Genomic DNA, 17,366 nt, shown 5'->3' on the forward strand with positions numbered 1-17,366 from the left:
TGCCCGATGTGCATTAGGGAACTACCAGCAGGTTATATCCTTCTAACCTGCCTGATAGTTCCCCATTAAATAAATTTACTTTTTTTCTTCACTGAAAATTTTCAGTTTCAGTGGGAGCTAGTGATGAGTCTAGTGACCAACTACACACTGCAAATGCCTTCATACAGGCGGGAGGCAGACTCTGTCAGTTCCAGATTATACTCAGAGCGAAGCGTCATAGAGGCTGTGGTAAACGAGAAGTTGGCCATTAAAAACAAATGACAGCTGGCAGGGGGGAACATAACAAACAACCATTACTTACCTCTTTCTTTGCCCGAGAAGCACGGGGTCACAGGTGCAGGGACCCCTAATGGAAGGCATTTTCCCCCGTGTTATGTCATCATGACTTGGGGGGGGGGGGGGGGGGGGGGATGCCAGATGCAGCTGATGGATTGGCGATCAGCCAATCAGTGACTGCAGCGGTGCCCCACTCAGTCACTGATTGGCTAAGCTGGTAGTCCATCAACTGGGTTGTGACATTGCTGCCAAGGAAGATCCCATAGCCCGGAGGGGTCCCACAGCAGCGAGGCAGCACTAGAGAAGCACCGGGAGAGGTGCTGGCTGTTTTTTTTTTCACATGGCGGGACTTCGTGTTTAAGCGGTAGCATTGGGGAGGAAGTAGGTGTGCACCCCCTAAAGGCTTAACACAGCCTCTTTTGACACAAACTCTGAGCATGATCTAGATGGATTTCCTTTAATATTGTATAGTTAAAACCGGAAAACAGTGAAACATGAAACATAAAAATACCAAACAATGTAAAGATACAAGTGCAATTTGTAATTCAGAACATTACTGAGTCTTAACTTGAAACAACTGGTCAACAAAACAAGTAATAACAGAAACCATGTGTGTACATTATACATTCATGGCAGTGGACAGAAAGCTTTATTTTATATTTCCTTCCCTTAGTGTTTCAGAGCAAAAAAATGTATTTCTATATAACTAAACAAAAAATTAATTTGGAACTTGTATTCCAAAAGAAAACTCAGTTATATGTGAACAGTATAAGTTTTATATATTCTAATCTACATGAAAGCATCTCAATGTCAATAGATGAGACATAGCTAAACAATGCTTCCTACCCTATGGCAGCTACAGTCTAGATTTCAATTCTCAAGAACCACAGTTAAACAATATGTTGTAGAACACTGACTTCTTATAATTTATCACTCTCTTCTCTTTCCATAAGAACCTTTTAATGGTACTGTATCTCAGCATGGTAGTTTTATGTGTGACCCCATATTTATAATGCTGACAAATGCTGCAAATCAGTAGCATGTAGATACAGCGTTCTCTGCACCTGCAATACTTTCATGGTGGTCTCTCCAGATGTGTTCATATGAAATGGGACATGCACAATAATCCTATATTAATAATAATTCTCTTTTAAAAAACAAGAATTCTTCTATTACATCTACAACCCTGAAGAGCAGTGTACATGCATAGACTACACTCCCAGATGGGGGATAATATTTGTTCCCATTACTGATCATTTTATGATCATCTACCTAATAAAGCATGTGTAGTAAAATGTGAATTAATTTTACATTGTAACTCAAGATTTAATAAACCCAGACTTTTTTCTTCAACTGCTGTGATTTTAACTCATACGACATACATTTTGAAAAAGTCATTAAATTAACACAGAACCTTTAAAACAGTGCAAATTGCTTAGAAAAGGTAAGGAACATTACAGTGTATTTTGTGCAGAAACAGTGGATGTGCAAAATTCCATAATCCAACCATCACTGAACCACATCTCCACTTTTACCTCACCAGCATTTTTTTTCTAAATCCAAGGACTGCCCATTGAGGTTTAGTGCATTTGTTATAAAGCCTTCTTGTGAGGTCGACCTCTTCAAACTAGCTGCTTGTAAACAATTAACGTGCGGTTAACAGAAACGGAGTTTATCTAAAATAGTGTCATTCCAAATATTCATAGCTATTTCATGGTGTCAAAACCTGTTGAAAAGAATAAAATAAAATGTGTTACTTCAGCAACTCACATAAGAAGCACATAAGCATTTATTTTCAATAGGTTTTATGGCTAGAAAGACTAATGGAAAGACTATTTCTGATGTCATCTTATAAGGAATCCATCAGGTAGTTTCATGTAGTGTAACTAAACACATTGCCACGTATCAACACCCTAGGGGTCCTATTCCACGGGCCGACCAGGGCCCGATTAGAGATGAGCAAACCTCGAGCATGCTCAAGTCTATCCGAACCCGAGCATTCGGCATAGCAGGGGCTGCTAAAGTTGGATAAAGTTCTTAAGCTGTCTGGAAAACATTAATACATGGATATGTTTTCCACATAGCCTTAGGGCTTTATCCAAGTTCAGCAGCCCCCGCTATGCTGAATTCTCGAGTTGAGATAGACTCGAGCATGCTCGAGGTTCGCTCATCTCTAGGCCCGATCAACGATGTAAACTAGCGCCGATCTGCTAGATCGGCACTCATTTACTGGGCCTATTCCACGGCCCGACAATCGTTTACCGATGTCCTTGCAGCCCTTGTTTCATACATTACCTCATCAGGCTGCAGGTCTTCTCCTACTCCTGATCCCGCGCGGTAGCAGCTTTGGAGCAGCCTGTCTGAACTGACAGACCGCTCAGCCAATCACTGCCCGCGGCGGTCCCGGCCAGTGATTGGCTGAGCGGTCTGTCAGCTCAGACAGGCCGCTCCGAAGCTGCTGCGGCACGAGACCGGGAGAAGGAGAAGACCTGCAGCCTGGACAGGTAAAGTATGATGTTTGTGAAATCGTCTGGCACCCACCGCGCCTGCTATTCCACGTAGCGATGCGCGGGTGGCGACCGATGATTTTAGGTTTGAACCAAAATGAAAGATCAGTTGATGACACAATCATCGGCTGATCGTTCTCTTTATTCCAAGGAGTGATAATCGGCGGAACCGGGCCGATTCGGCAGATTATCACTCTGTAAAGTAGGCCCCTTACAGTCCCATGTTAAGATTCAGGAACTTCAGCTTGTCAGTAATTAGAATTTTTTCCTATATGCAAATTAACAGCAAGAGGCCAGCATTTCCAACCTCTACAGTACAGTGTCTGCTAATAAAATGCAGGAGGAGACAACAAGCAGTAACAGGAAATGGAAATGCTGGGCACTATGGGAACTTGCTGCTCATTTACATATGACAAAACACAAAATCAACTGACAAGCAAATTCAAAGGTGTGCCTATGAAGGTGCTTTTAATTATTAAAGTTTACTATCATCTTTTGTGGTCGACAGAATACGCTGTCAAAATCCAGCCGTCGTGCTCCCTATGCAAGCTTATACCAGAAATGGAAATCTTCCGGCAGCGCTACTACATACAATGCAATCAACAGCCCTGCCAGAATATTTCTGTCTCCAGCGTGCACCTGCACAGGGAGCGCGGCGGCAGAATTTTGACAGTGCCTCCATGAAAGAGGATAGTTACATTTTAAATTATATGAAGGCCATCACATTATTTTTGCATGTTTCCTGTAAGACATTTTTAGGCAGTAATATAAAGCGATTTGAAGATGGCATGCATGATTAAAAAAAAAAAAAACTGGTGACTTCAACTGGTCAGTTATACCCACTTTACAATTGCACAATATAAAAAGGTAAAAAGTGTATTATACATTCCAAATAATAAAGAAAACTAAAACAAGCATTATCCATCTATAGGGGATTAAAGGCACAATACTAGCCTCTCATCTCTACAAATTGACTTTACACAACTAGAAAAATCAAGGGACATGGAAAAAGATCATTACTGTGAACAGGCTGAGGAAAATCTGTTTACTTCCCCATGAGAATACTGTTCCTGTCATTTCAGCTGTCAATGGATGTTATAATTGAGGAATAAAACCTTTTCAATACTATCTGGTATAGGCTGTTGTAGATTGATATGTCAATACCAATAACTAGACTCCTGTTCCGCTGTTAATTACTTGATAAGAGGCCTGTAAACAGTGTGCCAATAGTGTTCTGCCAGGATCTGACTAGGAGGACTGCATATTCCTTATTTGCCCTAAAACTGAATGTCTTAAATCTAGGCTTTTTCCCCCTTATGCTAATAGGACCCCTGGAACTATGAATATAACTTTTTGTCTCCCATAAAGTAGCGTTCTACTCCGAAAAGTATGCCAATAACTGAAATAAGAAGTATAGTAGACTATGTATAGAGTCTAATCATGTAAAATACACAGTACACTAAACTCCCTATTTAATCTGAAGAATTTATATTAGCAAATATTTATAGATAAATTACTATAACATTTTAAATGCAACATGTTTCCCTCCTCCAAATCCGTCAGTAATGATTAATGGCTGGCTGCTGGATACAAATCAGTCTGTCAATCATAGAGAAGCCAGTCTTAAAAGGAGCTCTCTCATAAATACAGTAGACTTATAACTAGGTCTATAAGACCTGTTAACTTTGGACACTAGGAAGGCTGTCACCATTTGTCATGGACTGTCACCATTTGTCATGTCTGCTTTGGGAAATGCTTGATTTTCCCATAAAACACCAATCAGGAGCATCTTTTCGTATATCTATGCATTAAGCCATTCCTCTGTTCCTTCTCATGATGAGACACTTTAGTCATCTGATCCTGGTGGGTAACAAACAGCACATCACATGAACATACTCACTGAAATTATATGGCACATGGGATCAGTGAGACACAGTTCTATCTCCTGGCAGAACTCTCTCCCATAGAAGCAACAGCTGTTCCCCAATCTGAGGTTCCAATTCCTAGAAAGTGGAATACAATTAAATACACTCTCTACATAACAAGGAATTAAAAAAGAAAATCCCTGAAATCAAAGAAAAAGAAGGATGGTACAGCTCAAAGCCTGCTAGGGTACACTGAGGTTAACTAACCCAGAAGTCATATACAAGTCAAGCAATCAAAAATAAATAAATAAATAAATAAAATGTGTAGTTCTCTAAGTGGCCTCTACTTACATTCTAGAGGCCAATTAGGGCATGGGTCTCCAAACTGCAGCCCTCCAGCTGTTGCAATACTACATTTCCCATCATGCTTGGACAGCCAAATCCAAAGCTTTAGCTGTCCCGGCATGATGGGAATTGTGGTTTTGCAACAGCTGTAGGGCCGCAGTTTGGAGAACCATGACTTAAAGGTAAATGCTTTTTATTTTTTTATGCTGAATCCATGAAATCAGTCAGCTGTGGAGAATGTATCAGACGAGAGATAAATCAAGAGAGTAAATCATACTATAAATTTACTATTACTACACTATTTCATAAACTCCTAATATAGTACATCTTATTTACCGTATTTTCCGGCGTATAAGATGACTTTTTAACCCCCGAAAAATCTTGTCAGAAGTCGGGGGTCGTCTTATACGCCGGGTATGGTCGCCCCATACGGTGGGGGGGCTCAAAAATGGCCCGCATCCCCACCATATGGGGCGACCATTTAAAAAAAAAAAACAGTTAACTCACCGGGGCCCGTTCCTGGCACGGAGGCCGGGAACGGGCCCAGGTGAGTTAACTGTTTGTTTTTTTCATTAGTTTAGCTGCAGTTAACCCCTGCCTGACCACAGCAGGGCTGCAGTCAGGCAGTGGTTAACATTTTCCGGCATATAAGATGAATCCCTGACAACCTGATTAAAAGTCAGAGGTCATCTTATACGCCCAGTCGCCTTATATGCCGGAAAATACAGTACATAGAATTTAAATTTTAGAGAACTTCTTTCCTCCACAATGCCAGGTATAAACTGTACCTGTCCATCACGACTTATCTGGACCTTCTTGTTGTCATTCCATGGGTTTAGTAAATGGTGTGCTTGCTGAAAAGGAAGGTTCTCCCTCCGTATCCATTCTACCATAAACACACCCCCAAGACTGGTGGATCCCCAGTCTTGACTCTTCTCTGGACCAATCTCTGAACACATCCGTGCAAAACCCTACAAAAAAAAATAAAAATCATAAAATGATAGGAATAGGAGAGAAAAGGCTGCTGGTGCGCATGCGCACCGGCAGCCTTTTCATTGGCTGGAGCGCATCACATGGCTTCCAGCTTGCTCAGCCAATCAGCAAGCCAATGACAAATTTACTGCGAGTATGTCATCTCATTGAAAATGACAGGGAAGGTATCTGCAGCGGATTTTGCAGTGAACGTGCAGCATTAAATCCGCTGATGATTCGGTACTATACCGTGTGAACACACCCTTAAAGTCTTCAATATTTATGGTTAACATAAACAAAAAACATGATTCTTCTTTTCATTCACAAATAATTTAATCAAAGCTCAATACACTGCTTCTCTACTGTGGTGTCTCAGATGTAGCAAATTTACAATGCAGATTCCAAACTACAAAAATGCAACAAATTACAATATAATGTGAGGCTGGGTTCACACTACGTATATTTCAGTCAGTATTGTGGTCCTCATATTGCAACCAAAACCAGGAGTGGATTAAAAACACAGAAAGGCTCTGTTCACACAATGTTGAAATTGAGTGGATGGCCGCCATTTAATGGCAAATATATGCTGTTATTTTAAAACAACGGCTGTTATATTGAAATAGTGGCAGTTATTTACTGTTATATGGTGGCCATCCACTCAATTTCAACATTATGTGAACAGAGCCTTTCTGTGTTTTTAATCCACTCCTGGTTTCGGTTGCAATATGAGGACCACAATACTGACTGAAATATACGTAGTGTGAACCCAGCAATGTGAATGAGGATTTGAAAACAATCCAAATTTAACCCCTTAAATTCAAATGGGTGAGATCCACAGACAGTCAAAATCTGCAAATAAAACATGGTGATTTTGCTGAAAACTCACAGAAAAATGTACTTGTTGTCACCATCTAAAATCTACTCCAGCCCTAATGAAATGCTTAACTGTCCTGTTTACTGCACTTCTGATGTAGGCATGCCAGAATTCATACACCACTTTTCGTGTCAATTTATGAACCACTGGTTAACTCCTTTAAATACCCATTAGGTAGCTTAGAATGCCTTAAAAGTTGTGCTGCTGTCAAAAAACAAACTACAGCTTAAACATATCCCTATACATTTGACAATATCTAATTAAGCAAGTTTGTATTTTTACCTGAAAGTGTCCAGATCCCTGAACAGAAAATATCAAATAAACAGCGCAGCTCTCCCAGAATGCTCTGTTCAGCTTGCGTTCATTATTTGGAGTTGTGGACCAGATTCCTTTTTGCTGGGAAATGTCAAGGTTTCTCAGGTTGCTACTTTTCATAATAAAGTATCTCACAGGCATATAAGGTCGTGGTGATGAAGGATTTGAGTTCTACAACACAAAAACAACATCACAAATAACAGTAACATTATCCTCATTTCATAAACATGTTGTAAGCATTAACAGGGTTCCCAAACATTTTTGTTTCTTAGTTTTGCACATGCAAAATTCACTATACTGCTAAAGGCCCTATTACACGGAACAATTATCGGACGTATTCGGCCAATAATCATCTCGTGTAATAGAAGGCAACAATCAGCCGACATGAACGATGTTGGCTGATTATTGCTGTCGTTTGTCTTTCAACATGTTGAAAGCCAAACAATAATGCTGGCAACGATCTTGCTTCCGCCGCTCTGTGGAACAGGAGCGGTGGCAGCAGACCGCTGCCATCCTCTATGGGCTGCCCGGACGATCTAGTGATCACCCGGGCAGCCACCCCCTGCACTTACCCGCCCGCTGCCGCCGCGTGTATTAGTGGCGGCGAGTGAGGATCAAGGAGCAAGCGAATGCTGACAGCGCTCGTTTGCTCCTCACATTCGCCCCGTGTAATAGGGGCTTTAGGTATATGATTTGCAGAAAAACAGTCACTTACAGCTAAGTTAAGTGTTCACATTGGAGTTTTAAAAGTTTTCACCAGGCAATCTGCAGTGCTATGCTATGTGCTATCAGCCTTGATGAAAAAGACTGTTTAAGACTGTTGAATTAAGAATATAATTTTTTCACTCTTTTTAAGCATAGCTAATTTCTTCAGTTCGATACACACAATTCTTTAACGTGTCCATATCATTATAAAAAAAAATGTAAATATGTTTGAATTTTTATGGTATTGTGTTTAACCCCTTAGAGTCCCATGACGTATCTGGTACGTCATGGTGACACTGGGGGAGTTCAGAGAGGGGTCCCGCTCTGAACAGCGCCGCTCCCGGCCGAGGAGCGCCTCTATTAGCCGCCACGGGTCCCGTTGCCGCGCTGGCTAATTAGGCATCTAAATGCAGCTGTCAAACCTAACAGCTGCATTTAGATGCACTGTTTATCACTTCCCTGGTGTCTAGTGGGTCGGATCTCCTCGCGGGAGGGGGGGAGGAGATCCGTTCTTCTGGCTGGGCGGGGCCTCAGCGTCGCACTGAGGCTGATCCCGGCTCGGCAATATATTGCTCTCGTCTGCAGCAGGCCAGAGCAATATATCAATGATCTCATGGATCATTGCTGTGTATATACACAGCATTGATCTATATGAGAGATCAGTGCTGTGTATACAGAAGTCCCCCAGGGGGACTTCTAGTTAATGTAAAAAAAAAAAAAAGTTTTATTAATAGAAAAAAATCCCCTTCCCTAATAAAAGTCCAAATCACCCCCCTTTTCCCATTTCATTAATATAAATAAATAAACAAATAAATAAACATATTTATAACACATTAACACATTATTGCAAAATTGCGCATTCTTGGTTGCATCAAATCCAAAAGTGATCAAAAAGTCGTATATGTGCAAACAAGGTACTGATAGAAAGTACAGATCATGGCGCAAAAAATGACATCTCACAGAGCCTCACAGATCAAAAAAATAAAAGCGTTATAACAATGGGAATAGAGCAATTTTAAACACATTTACTTTATTTTTTAAAAGCCATCAAATAAAATAAAAGTTATACAAGTTACATATCGTTGTAATCGTACTGATGTGAGAAATATAAATAACATGTCAGTTTTACCATAGGGCGAACGATGTAAACACGAAACTACCTGAAATGAAAACAAATTCCTTTTTTTTTTCAATTTGACAGTTTTCCAGTTTCGCAGCATATTTTATGGGAAATTAAAGTCTGTCATTGCAAAGTACAATTGGTGTCGCAAAAAAAAAAGGGCTCATATGGGTCTCTAGGTAAAAAAATGCAGGCGCTATGGCCTTTTAAACATAAAGTGCAAAAAGCAAAAGCACAAAAATAAAAATTGGCTTTGACCTTAAGGGGTTTAGCGTTCTGACCCCTCACCAATGTCTAGATATAGCCAGAAGCTCCCTACAGGAGTCTGGCTGATCTTATGCAGCATAATGGAGATTGCATGGAGCTTCGGTTGAAATTACTCAGCCACACACTTCTCCTTGCTATATAAAGAGATTGTAGGCGTCTGAGCACCAAGTCTTAGACCCATCAAAACTTTTCACATGTCTCTGCAAATATGTCAAAACGTCTTTCTAATAGAGGGAGCATTTAGTTTTTGGCCAGTGTGGCTGTAAATTAAAAGCCAGCAGTGTATCCAGTGGGAAGAGGTGAGAGGCTTTTCTTTATATTCCTCTTTTCTTTTTTAAATGCCTGGCTTTAGCTTAGAAAATGGACCAAAAACCTGCCAAAAAACAGTGTGTGTATGTGAAACCACCCTAAAGACTGCCTAGGTAAGGTGGAACCTATCTAGTCTAGTTGTTTTCAGCTAATTGAGCATATTACCTTTATAGACACAGGCGGAGAAGGGCTTGCACTGGGGCTAGAAGAGATGTTTTCAGGATATTTTGCAGACAGTGGTTCTGTTTTCTCAAGCCCTCTCGTAGGCTGTAAAGCCCTTTCTTTAAGTTTCGGTTGTTGAGAAAAACTCAAGGACTGTGATTTTATAGTTCTGCTGCTGTAAAAACAGAAGAAAATTCATATAAGCAAGTAATCTAAAACTACTTACCTGATCATATTTACAGTATATCAAGAAACGATTACATTTCACCACTGAGACCAAGAGTGGAGTGTACCTGTCCGAACTACAGAAGTTGTCGGCAAAGTCTATTTCTGCTGAACTCTTGCTACTAAAAATGGTCTTCGAAGATGATGATACCGGTAGCTCCTCAGAAGCCATTGATCTTGGCCTTTGCCCAATTCCAGAAGGCTGGTGTAAACCTGATACCTGCTCTTCAGTAGTTAACACCGTAATGACCGTTCGGATTATGGTTTCATCCACTTGAGACAGAGGTTTTGAGGGTGCCTTCATCCGTCTTAGAAATAAACTATACCACTTCTGCCTCAGCTGTAGCAACAAATTAGCAGACTAGAAGACAAAGTAACAGCAAATAAACACCATTAAACATTATCCATGGGAGTAATAGTATGTAGCTTAAATTTTTTACAGGTTGATCTTGTAGCCAGAAAAAGGGCCCAGAATGCTCTGCTATTCTTAAACTAGATTGTCAGTATTTCCTATGACAATAAAGTATATAATCAACGTTAATTAGGTTTCATAATACTTTTAGCAATGGCAGTGCTAAATTCTATAATGATTACCTCAGGATCAAGCTTAAAATGTAACCACTCATCCAGCTTTAGTGTTGCTAACATAGTGATGGTTTTGTCCTCCACCTCGCTGTCACTGCTCTCAGAGTCATCCTGTGCAGCTGAAATACAGACAGTAAGAGAAAAACACTTTTCCACACCAAATCAGAACAATTTTCAAAAAAGGGGGAAAAAAACTTATAAAAGGCAACATACACTAATAAGCCATGATAGCAGATGTTAAAAAGGACAGCCAATAAATGTGTTGGCAGGAATATGACATGCCAATATGTATGAGAAATGTAATTCGTTTAATTTTATTTAACCATGCACAGGGTGGGATTAAAACAAATTAAAAAAAGAAATTGAAAGTGTATACACCAGATCCCCTGCTACTGTCTTTAAAGGGGTAGTGCGGCGCTAAGAAATTATTCACAAAATAACACACATTACAAAGTTATACAACTTTGTAATGTATGTTATATCTGTGAATCACCTCCTTCCCCGTGTCCCACCACCCCCGCACGTGTACCCGGAAGTGTGGTGCATTATACATACCTGTCACGTGCCGACACCAGTTACCGATCTTCTGCCAAGGACGTCATCTTCGGGAGGCCGGCCGAATCGCTGCAGCCGTCCCTCATGCCAGCCCCCCTCTGCCGCGTCATCGGCTGCTCAGCCGCGATTGGCTGAGCATAACTGTGCTCAGCCAATCGCGGCTGAGCAGCTGATGTATGCCTCTATGCAGCTGAATCCGTGTCTTCTCCCTCCGTCCCATCACACTGCCTGTCTCTCTCCCCGCCCCTATTATACCTTCTGCCCGGTTCCAAGCAGCGGGGTGAGCGCTACTTATCTAAAACTCACCCCGCTGCGGAGCCCCCCCCCCCCGCCCGTTCCCAGCTGGATCAGCATACCCCTAAACAGTCCTGTGCAGGAGCACTCACCCTCCCCGCTCCTTCCCGGCGGGGTGAGCGCTCCTGCACCTCCCTATGCCCGGTCCCTTGCAGGAGCGCTAACCCGCAGCTTGCTCCTGGCGGGGTGAGCGCTCCTGCCCTATCTCATCTGGTCGCCCAGTCCCTTAGAGCAGCTGTCACCCAGTGAGCGCTCCTGCACCTTCTCCATGTGCACCAGTCCTCACTGAGGCGCAGTGGGGCACGGAGGCTGTACTCACCGCGCCTCAGTGATCAGCTGCCCGGCGCCTGGTCCAGTGAGTGAGGACTGGTGCACATGGAGAAGGTGCAGGAACGCTCTCCGGGTGAGAGCTACTCCGAGGGACCGGGCGACCAGATGAGATGGGGCAGGAGCGCTCACCGCGCCAGGAGCAAGCGGCGGGTGAGCGCTCCTGCAAGGGACCGGGTATAGGGAGGTGCAGGAGCGCTCACCCCACCGGGAAGGAGCGGGGAGGGTGAGCGCTCCTGCACAGGACTGTTTAGGGGTATGCTGATCCAGCTGGGACCAGGCGGGGGGGGGGGGGGGCTCCGCAGCGGGGTGAGTTTTAGATAAGTAGCGCTCACCCTGCTGCTTGGAATCGAGCAGAAGGTATAATAGGGGCGGGGAGAGAGACAGGCAGTGTGATGGGACGGAGGGAGAAGACACGGATTCAGCTGCATAGAGGCATACATCAGCTGCTCAGCCGCGATTGGCTGAGCACAGTTATGCTCAGCCAATCGCGGCTGAGCAGCCGATGACGCGGCAGAGGGGGGCCGGCATGAGGGACGGCTACAGCGATTCGGCCGGCCTCCCAAAGATGACGTCCTTGGCAGAAGATCGGAGACTGGTGTCGGCACGTGACAGGTATGTATAATGCACCACACTTCCGGGTACACGTGCGGGGGTGGTGGGACACGGGGAAGGAGGCGATTCACAGACATAACATACATTACAAAGTTGTGTAACTTTGTAATGTGTGTTATTTTGGGAATAATTTCTTAGCGCCGCACTACCCCTTTAAAGGGGAAGTATCAGCAGGTTCGTGCAAACTAACCTGCTGATATCCCCCTACAGCTTTGTACCTGATGACTGCGGCATCGCTTCTTGTCTCTGTCAGCTCCACCGATCTTGTTCAGTTTGATTAAAATCAAATATGCAAATGTGCTGGTTACGCCTTCCCTATGCATATTCATGTGCGGCAAAGACCGGCCTGATTATGCATATATGAATATGCAGAGGGAATGCGTCACTGAAGGAGGTAGTGGGGGGGGGGGGGGGGGGAGTCCAAGAAATGCCCCCAGGGCTTCTATCCAGCACATTTGCATATTTCATCCTAACCAAACTGAACAGAAACGTTGGGGCCGACAGAGACAGGAAGCACAGCAGTGCGCTAGTCAGGTATGGAGCTGCAGGGGGATATCTGCAGGTTCATTTGCACAAACCTGCTGATAGTTCCCCTTTAAACTGTTGTAAGAACCTGCTGAGTCCAGAGTCAAAGGTCCCTAGTCTCCTCTTAAAACAAGGAAGTGTCCAGCCAACCAATCATAGTGGTTGCAGAAAAGAAGCACTGAGCAGCAGGGACCAACACCAGTGGAATGGCAGTGGCAGGGGACTAGCCATGGGTGAGTGCAGAAAGATAGAAAATTTTTACTGAAAGAGTAGTAGATGCTTAGAACAAATTTCCATCAGATGTGGTTGGTAAATCTACATTAAGTAAATGTAAACACGCCAGGAATACACATATACTGTAACTATCCTAAGATAAAAATAAAGGAAATAATATTGGGGCAGACAAGATGGACCAGGTGGTCATTTTCTGCCGGCACTCTTCTATGTTTCCATATATCTACATGTACAACATTGAACATGTACAGTAGATTGTAAGCCCTCTTTCCCTCTGTATCATTTACAATTTTACATTTATTGTACTTGCATTTGTTATAGCATATAATGATATTATTATAACAATAGGTATGCGTTAAAGTAATCTTTCATCAATTCATAATAAATAATTCCTCACCTTGGCATCTCACAGATGGCTCTTGAAAAGCATTACTTGGTAACCTGGCAGGTCCTGAGAAGATTGCAATACTGGCAGGTGTAACCACTGTGCAGCATCTTATATTAGCAATTCTGTGGGCTCGGGTCATCTCATCATAGATCAGCCAGTCTGTAGGTAAAACTTGGACAGCAGCAGCTTGCCCATTTTCAGTTGGCATCTGCTTGGAGTAAGCATACATGCATGAAATAAGTGTTTACAGTGATTGTTAATGAAAAACAGGAAAATCAATTTTCCTTACTGTAATTTGCACATATGCCTACTAAATGCTAAATGAGTAACAGCTCAACTATGGACAATCTATATGATGGAAAGTATGTACAACATTCCGGGCAACAAATAATAAAAAAACATGGTAAGATTTGCTAAGAAAGGCTTTTCACACATCAGTCTAAGTTTCTCACTGTTAATCATCTCTGTCCTGCAGCCCCATACACTAGATAGCAGGATAGAGATCACTGAGAGTGAGGCAGTGAAATATCATACTATGTGCTTCCCTTTTACTCTTTCCCCTGATCGGTTGCAGTCTATGATATATGAAAAGTCTAACCCCTTCGGGACTGTGCAAATTTTCGTTTTTGCGCTTTCATTTTTTTCCTCCTTGCGTTTAAAAGGCCGTAGCACTTCCTTTTTTTTTACCCACAGACCCACACAAACCCTTATTTTTTGAGCCACTAATTGTACTTTGCAATGACAGACTTAATTTTTCCATAAAATATGCTGCAAAACCGGGAAAAATATATTTGCGCAGTAAAAATGAAAATGAAACGGGAGGGGGGGGGGGGGGGTTGTGTTGTACACCATTTGTCCAATGGTAAAACTGACATGTTATCTATGTTCCTTAAGTCATTACGATTACAATGATATGTAACTTGTATGACTTTTATTTTATTTGATGTCTTTTAAAAAATTAAAACCTTTTTAAAAATCTAAATGCTCCTTAAAATTGCTCTATGACCATGCTTATAACGCTTTTATTTTTTGGTCTATGGGGCTGGTAAAGGTGTCATTTTTTGCGCTATATTCTGTTCTTTCTATTGGTACCTTGATTGCGAATATGCAACTTTTTTAACACTTTTTATTACAATTTTTCTGGATTTGATGCGACCAAAAATGCGCAATTTTGCACTTTGGCAGATTTTTGCGCTTACGCCATTTATCTGTGGAATCAAGAATGGCATAATTTAATATTTAGGGCGATTACCAAATATGTTTATTTATTTATTTTTGTTTATACAACAGGAAAAGGGGGTGATTTAAATTTTTTTAGGGGAGGGGATTTTTTATTAATAAAAAATATATATATATTTTTTTCACTGTTATTAGAAGTCCCCTGGGGGACTTTTATATACACAGCTCTGATCTCCCATTGAGATCAAAGCTGCGTATATAATAGAGCACCGATCTATTAGATTGGTGCTCTATTGGTCTGGTCTGCTGCAGACCAAATCAACAGAATACCGAGTCAGGATCAGAGTCATTCAGACGCTGAGGCACGGCTAGGTAAATTTAACGGATTGCGCCTCCGCGATCATATGACGGGGGGGGCAATCTGCCTACTAGACACCAGGGATGGGGGAGAAATAGCAATTTAGATGCAGCTGTCAGCCATGAGAGCTGCATCTAAATGACTCATTAGCGGGTGCAGCGATCAGACTGCTCCCGCTAATAGCCGCGGGTCCAAGCTATCAAGAGCACCTGGAATCCTGGTGGGAATGATGTCCCCTTACCTGCTTGGCCGCTTCCTGGTCTCTGACGTGGGCTTGAGAGGTCACGTTTCAAGTCCGCTCAGCCAGTCAGTGACAGGGTGGGATCCCGCCTCTGCCACTGACTGGCTGAGCGGACTTGAAACGTCACATCTCAAGCCCCAGCAGAGACCAGAAAGTGGACGTGCAGTGCGGACCGGAGCAGCGCGATCTGGGACGCGACGCTGGAACCGGGAAGGTAAGGGGATGTCATTGCCCTCATCCACCTCCTCCCTTTAGACAAAAAAGCCCCCCAGCCCAAAGTACCCCTTTAAGTAACCAATTAATAAATCTGCCACATTAAAAAATGGCAAAACTTACTGGTACTAAAATTTGTTATGAATAATATAGACCATGAATACACAGATATCTTCGAGGCTGTTGAGGCTGGCTTCGGAGGAACCAAATTTTGTCACACGTAGTTATGTACGCTAAAGTATGGAAAGCACTGAAGAGAGTTTTGGGGGTCAAAGGCAGTTTACCCTGTGAACCCGTTTGGGGTAATGTTAATTTAGGGAATTTTTTGAAGGGAGGTGAGCTACAATTTTGAAAAAAAAAGCCTTAAAGAGAATTGATCAGATGGTGGAGGAAGGTAAATTGCGTTCTTTTGAGAAGTTCAAATTGACACTTGGGGTAACAGTTAGCCATATATTGAGATATGGTCAACTATGAAGTGTATTTTATAGCAACTAATTTGTATGGCTTATAAATACACATGCAAGTTAACTGCGATGCCTAGGGGGGAAAAACCTGTCTTTTATTTACAAGTCTTTAATTCAGGAACAGGGAGGTGTCCAGTTGGTTAGATTGAAAGTTAAATGGGAAGAGGAGGTAGGCCCCTAGGAGGTGAAGAGTGGGAACTAATTCCTGTTAATTCTGGGGGGGGGGGGGGATCGGGTGGGTTTAGGTGGTTGTTTTAGAAGATTAGCCAACTAGAGATATACTTGTCATAAAGGGTATAGGCTGAATGATAGGTTGGTCTGGTGTTGTTATAGTCAGATTTATTTAATATGTATGCAGATATTGTATTTCCTCTTTGTAAATTTTTTGAAAAATAAAAGAAATGTCTAAAGAGAAATAAATCTGCAACCATTTAGCACAGGGAAATCTACACCAGCCCTGAACTGGTATAGATTTTAAATATCATAGCATATCTGGTAGTCACTGCATGACAAAATCATCCCCTTTTTGCATTCTGAAAAAAAAAAAAAAGTGACCGTTTATCAACTGCAGATTGTGCTAAGTGGGCGAGGCTTCACGGCAGCAGCGCCATTTAGCCCCGCCCACAGTGCCACTGTTAGCCCTGCCCCTCTGTGACATCATCAAAATATAGAACCCGCCCCTCGATGACCTAGAGGGGTGGGGCCTAAACCTTTAGGCCAGCCTGTTCCAATGGACAGCGAGGGGGCGGGGGCCTATGTACCTACGACATCACGGAGGGACCCTGTGAAGCCCCGCCCACTTAGCAAAATCAGTTCACTTTTTACTTGAACAAGCACCATGACGTAAGATATAAAATAAGGCATGAAAACTGTTAAAATTACCTGTATCACCTGTGTAGAGAAGTCAGAATGCAAAAAGGGGGTGACAGTGTCACTTTAAACCAATCAACCCACCCAATGCTTTTTATGAACCATTTTACCTTTTTATATTGCGGCTGGCTTAGAACTGAAGCAGGATGAAAACGCACACGATTTTCCTTTTGACTAGTAAGATGCATAGTCGCTCTGTCTACATGGATTAGGTTTGGATACATGCCAGCAACAAGGGCCGCTTTGACTACAGCCCAATTCTCAGAGTTTGTATTTACATCTCTAATGTCTCCTCCTCCACGAGCCCTAACAAATCCTGCCGAAAAACAAAAAAACACATTCAGAGAAAATACAGTCACATTTTTCTTAATATGACACAAATTCAGACTACCTAAAGCCCTGAGTTGCCCAAGAAGCTGAGTCCTCATGCCAATAATAATTTCCATTGTAGCCGACGAAAGAAAATTCTTCTCACAAAAAGACCTTTCCCACCCATCACTCCGCGCCTTCTGCCAAGCCTGCAAAAACATTTTTAGTATTAATCGAATGCTTGCTTTTAGTATGTAATAAGCACAT

At 42.5% G+C, this 17,366-nt stretch overlaps 1 protein-coding gene across 5 annotated transcripts in view; it reads right to left on the reverse strand.

Annotated features, from left to right (window-relative positions):
- YTHDC2 (YTH N6-methyladenosine RNA binding protein C2) overlaps positions 1 to 17,366 on the reverse strand; it is a 72,525-nt gene that overhangs the window by 74 nt on the left and 55,085 nt on the right. For 2 of the 5 annotated variants that reach the window (XM_069962697.1, XM_069962698.1), the window contains exons 22-31: positions 17,182 to 17,308; positions 16,901 to 17,106; positions 13,475 to 13,676; positions 10,537 to 10,646; positions 10,011 to 10,303; positions 9,721 to 9,892; positions 7,122 to 7,325; positions 5,782 to 5,964; positions 4,684 to 4,786; positions 3 to 2,002 (exon numbers count right to left, since the gene is read on the reverse strand). In XM_069962697.1, coding sequence (XP_069818798.1) covers positions 4,706 to 4,786; positions 5,782 to 5,964; positions 7,122 to 7,325; positions 9,721 to 9,892; positions 10,011 to 10,303; positions 10,537 to 10,646; positions 13,475 to 13,676; positions 16,901 to 17,106; positions 17,182 to 17,308 — 1,578 coding nt within the window. In that variant the 3' untranslated portion in view covers positions 3 to 2,002; positions 4,684 to 4,705. Of the gene's footprint in view, positions 1 to 2; positions 2,003 to 4,683; positions 4,787 to 5,781; positions 5,965 to 7,121; positions 7,326 to 9,720; positions 9,893 to 10,010; positions 10,304 to 10,536; positions 10,647 to 13,474; positions 13,677 to 16,900; positions 17,107 to 17,181; positions 17,309 to 17,366 lie in introns of those variants that run through there. The other 3 variants (XR_011362182.1, XM_069962699.1, XM_069962700.1) reach the window with 3 other exon arrangements.

This window comes from Dendropsophus ebraccatus, chromosome 3 (genome assembly GCF_027789765.1).
Source record: "Dendropsophus ebraccatus isolate aDenEbr1 chromosome 3, aDenEbr1.pat, whole genome shotgun sequence".
In the NCBI taxonomy this organism is placed as follows: domain Eukaryota; kingdom Metazoa; phylum Chordata; class Amphibia; order Anura; family Hylidae; genus Dendropsophus; species Dendropsophus ebraccatus.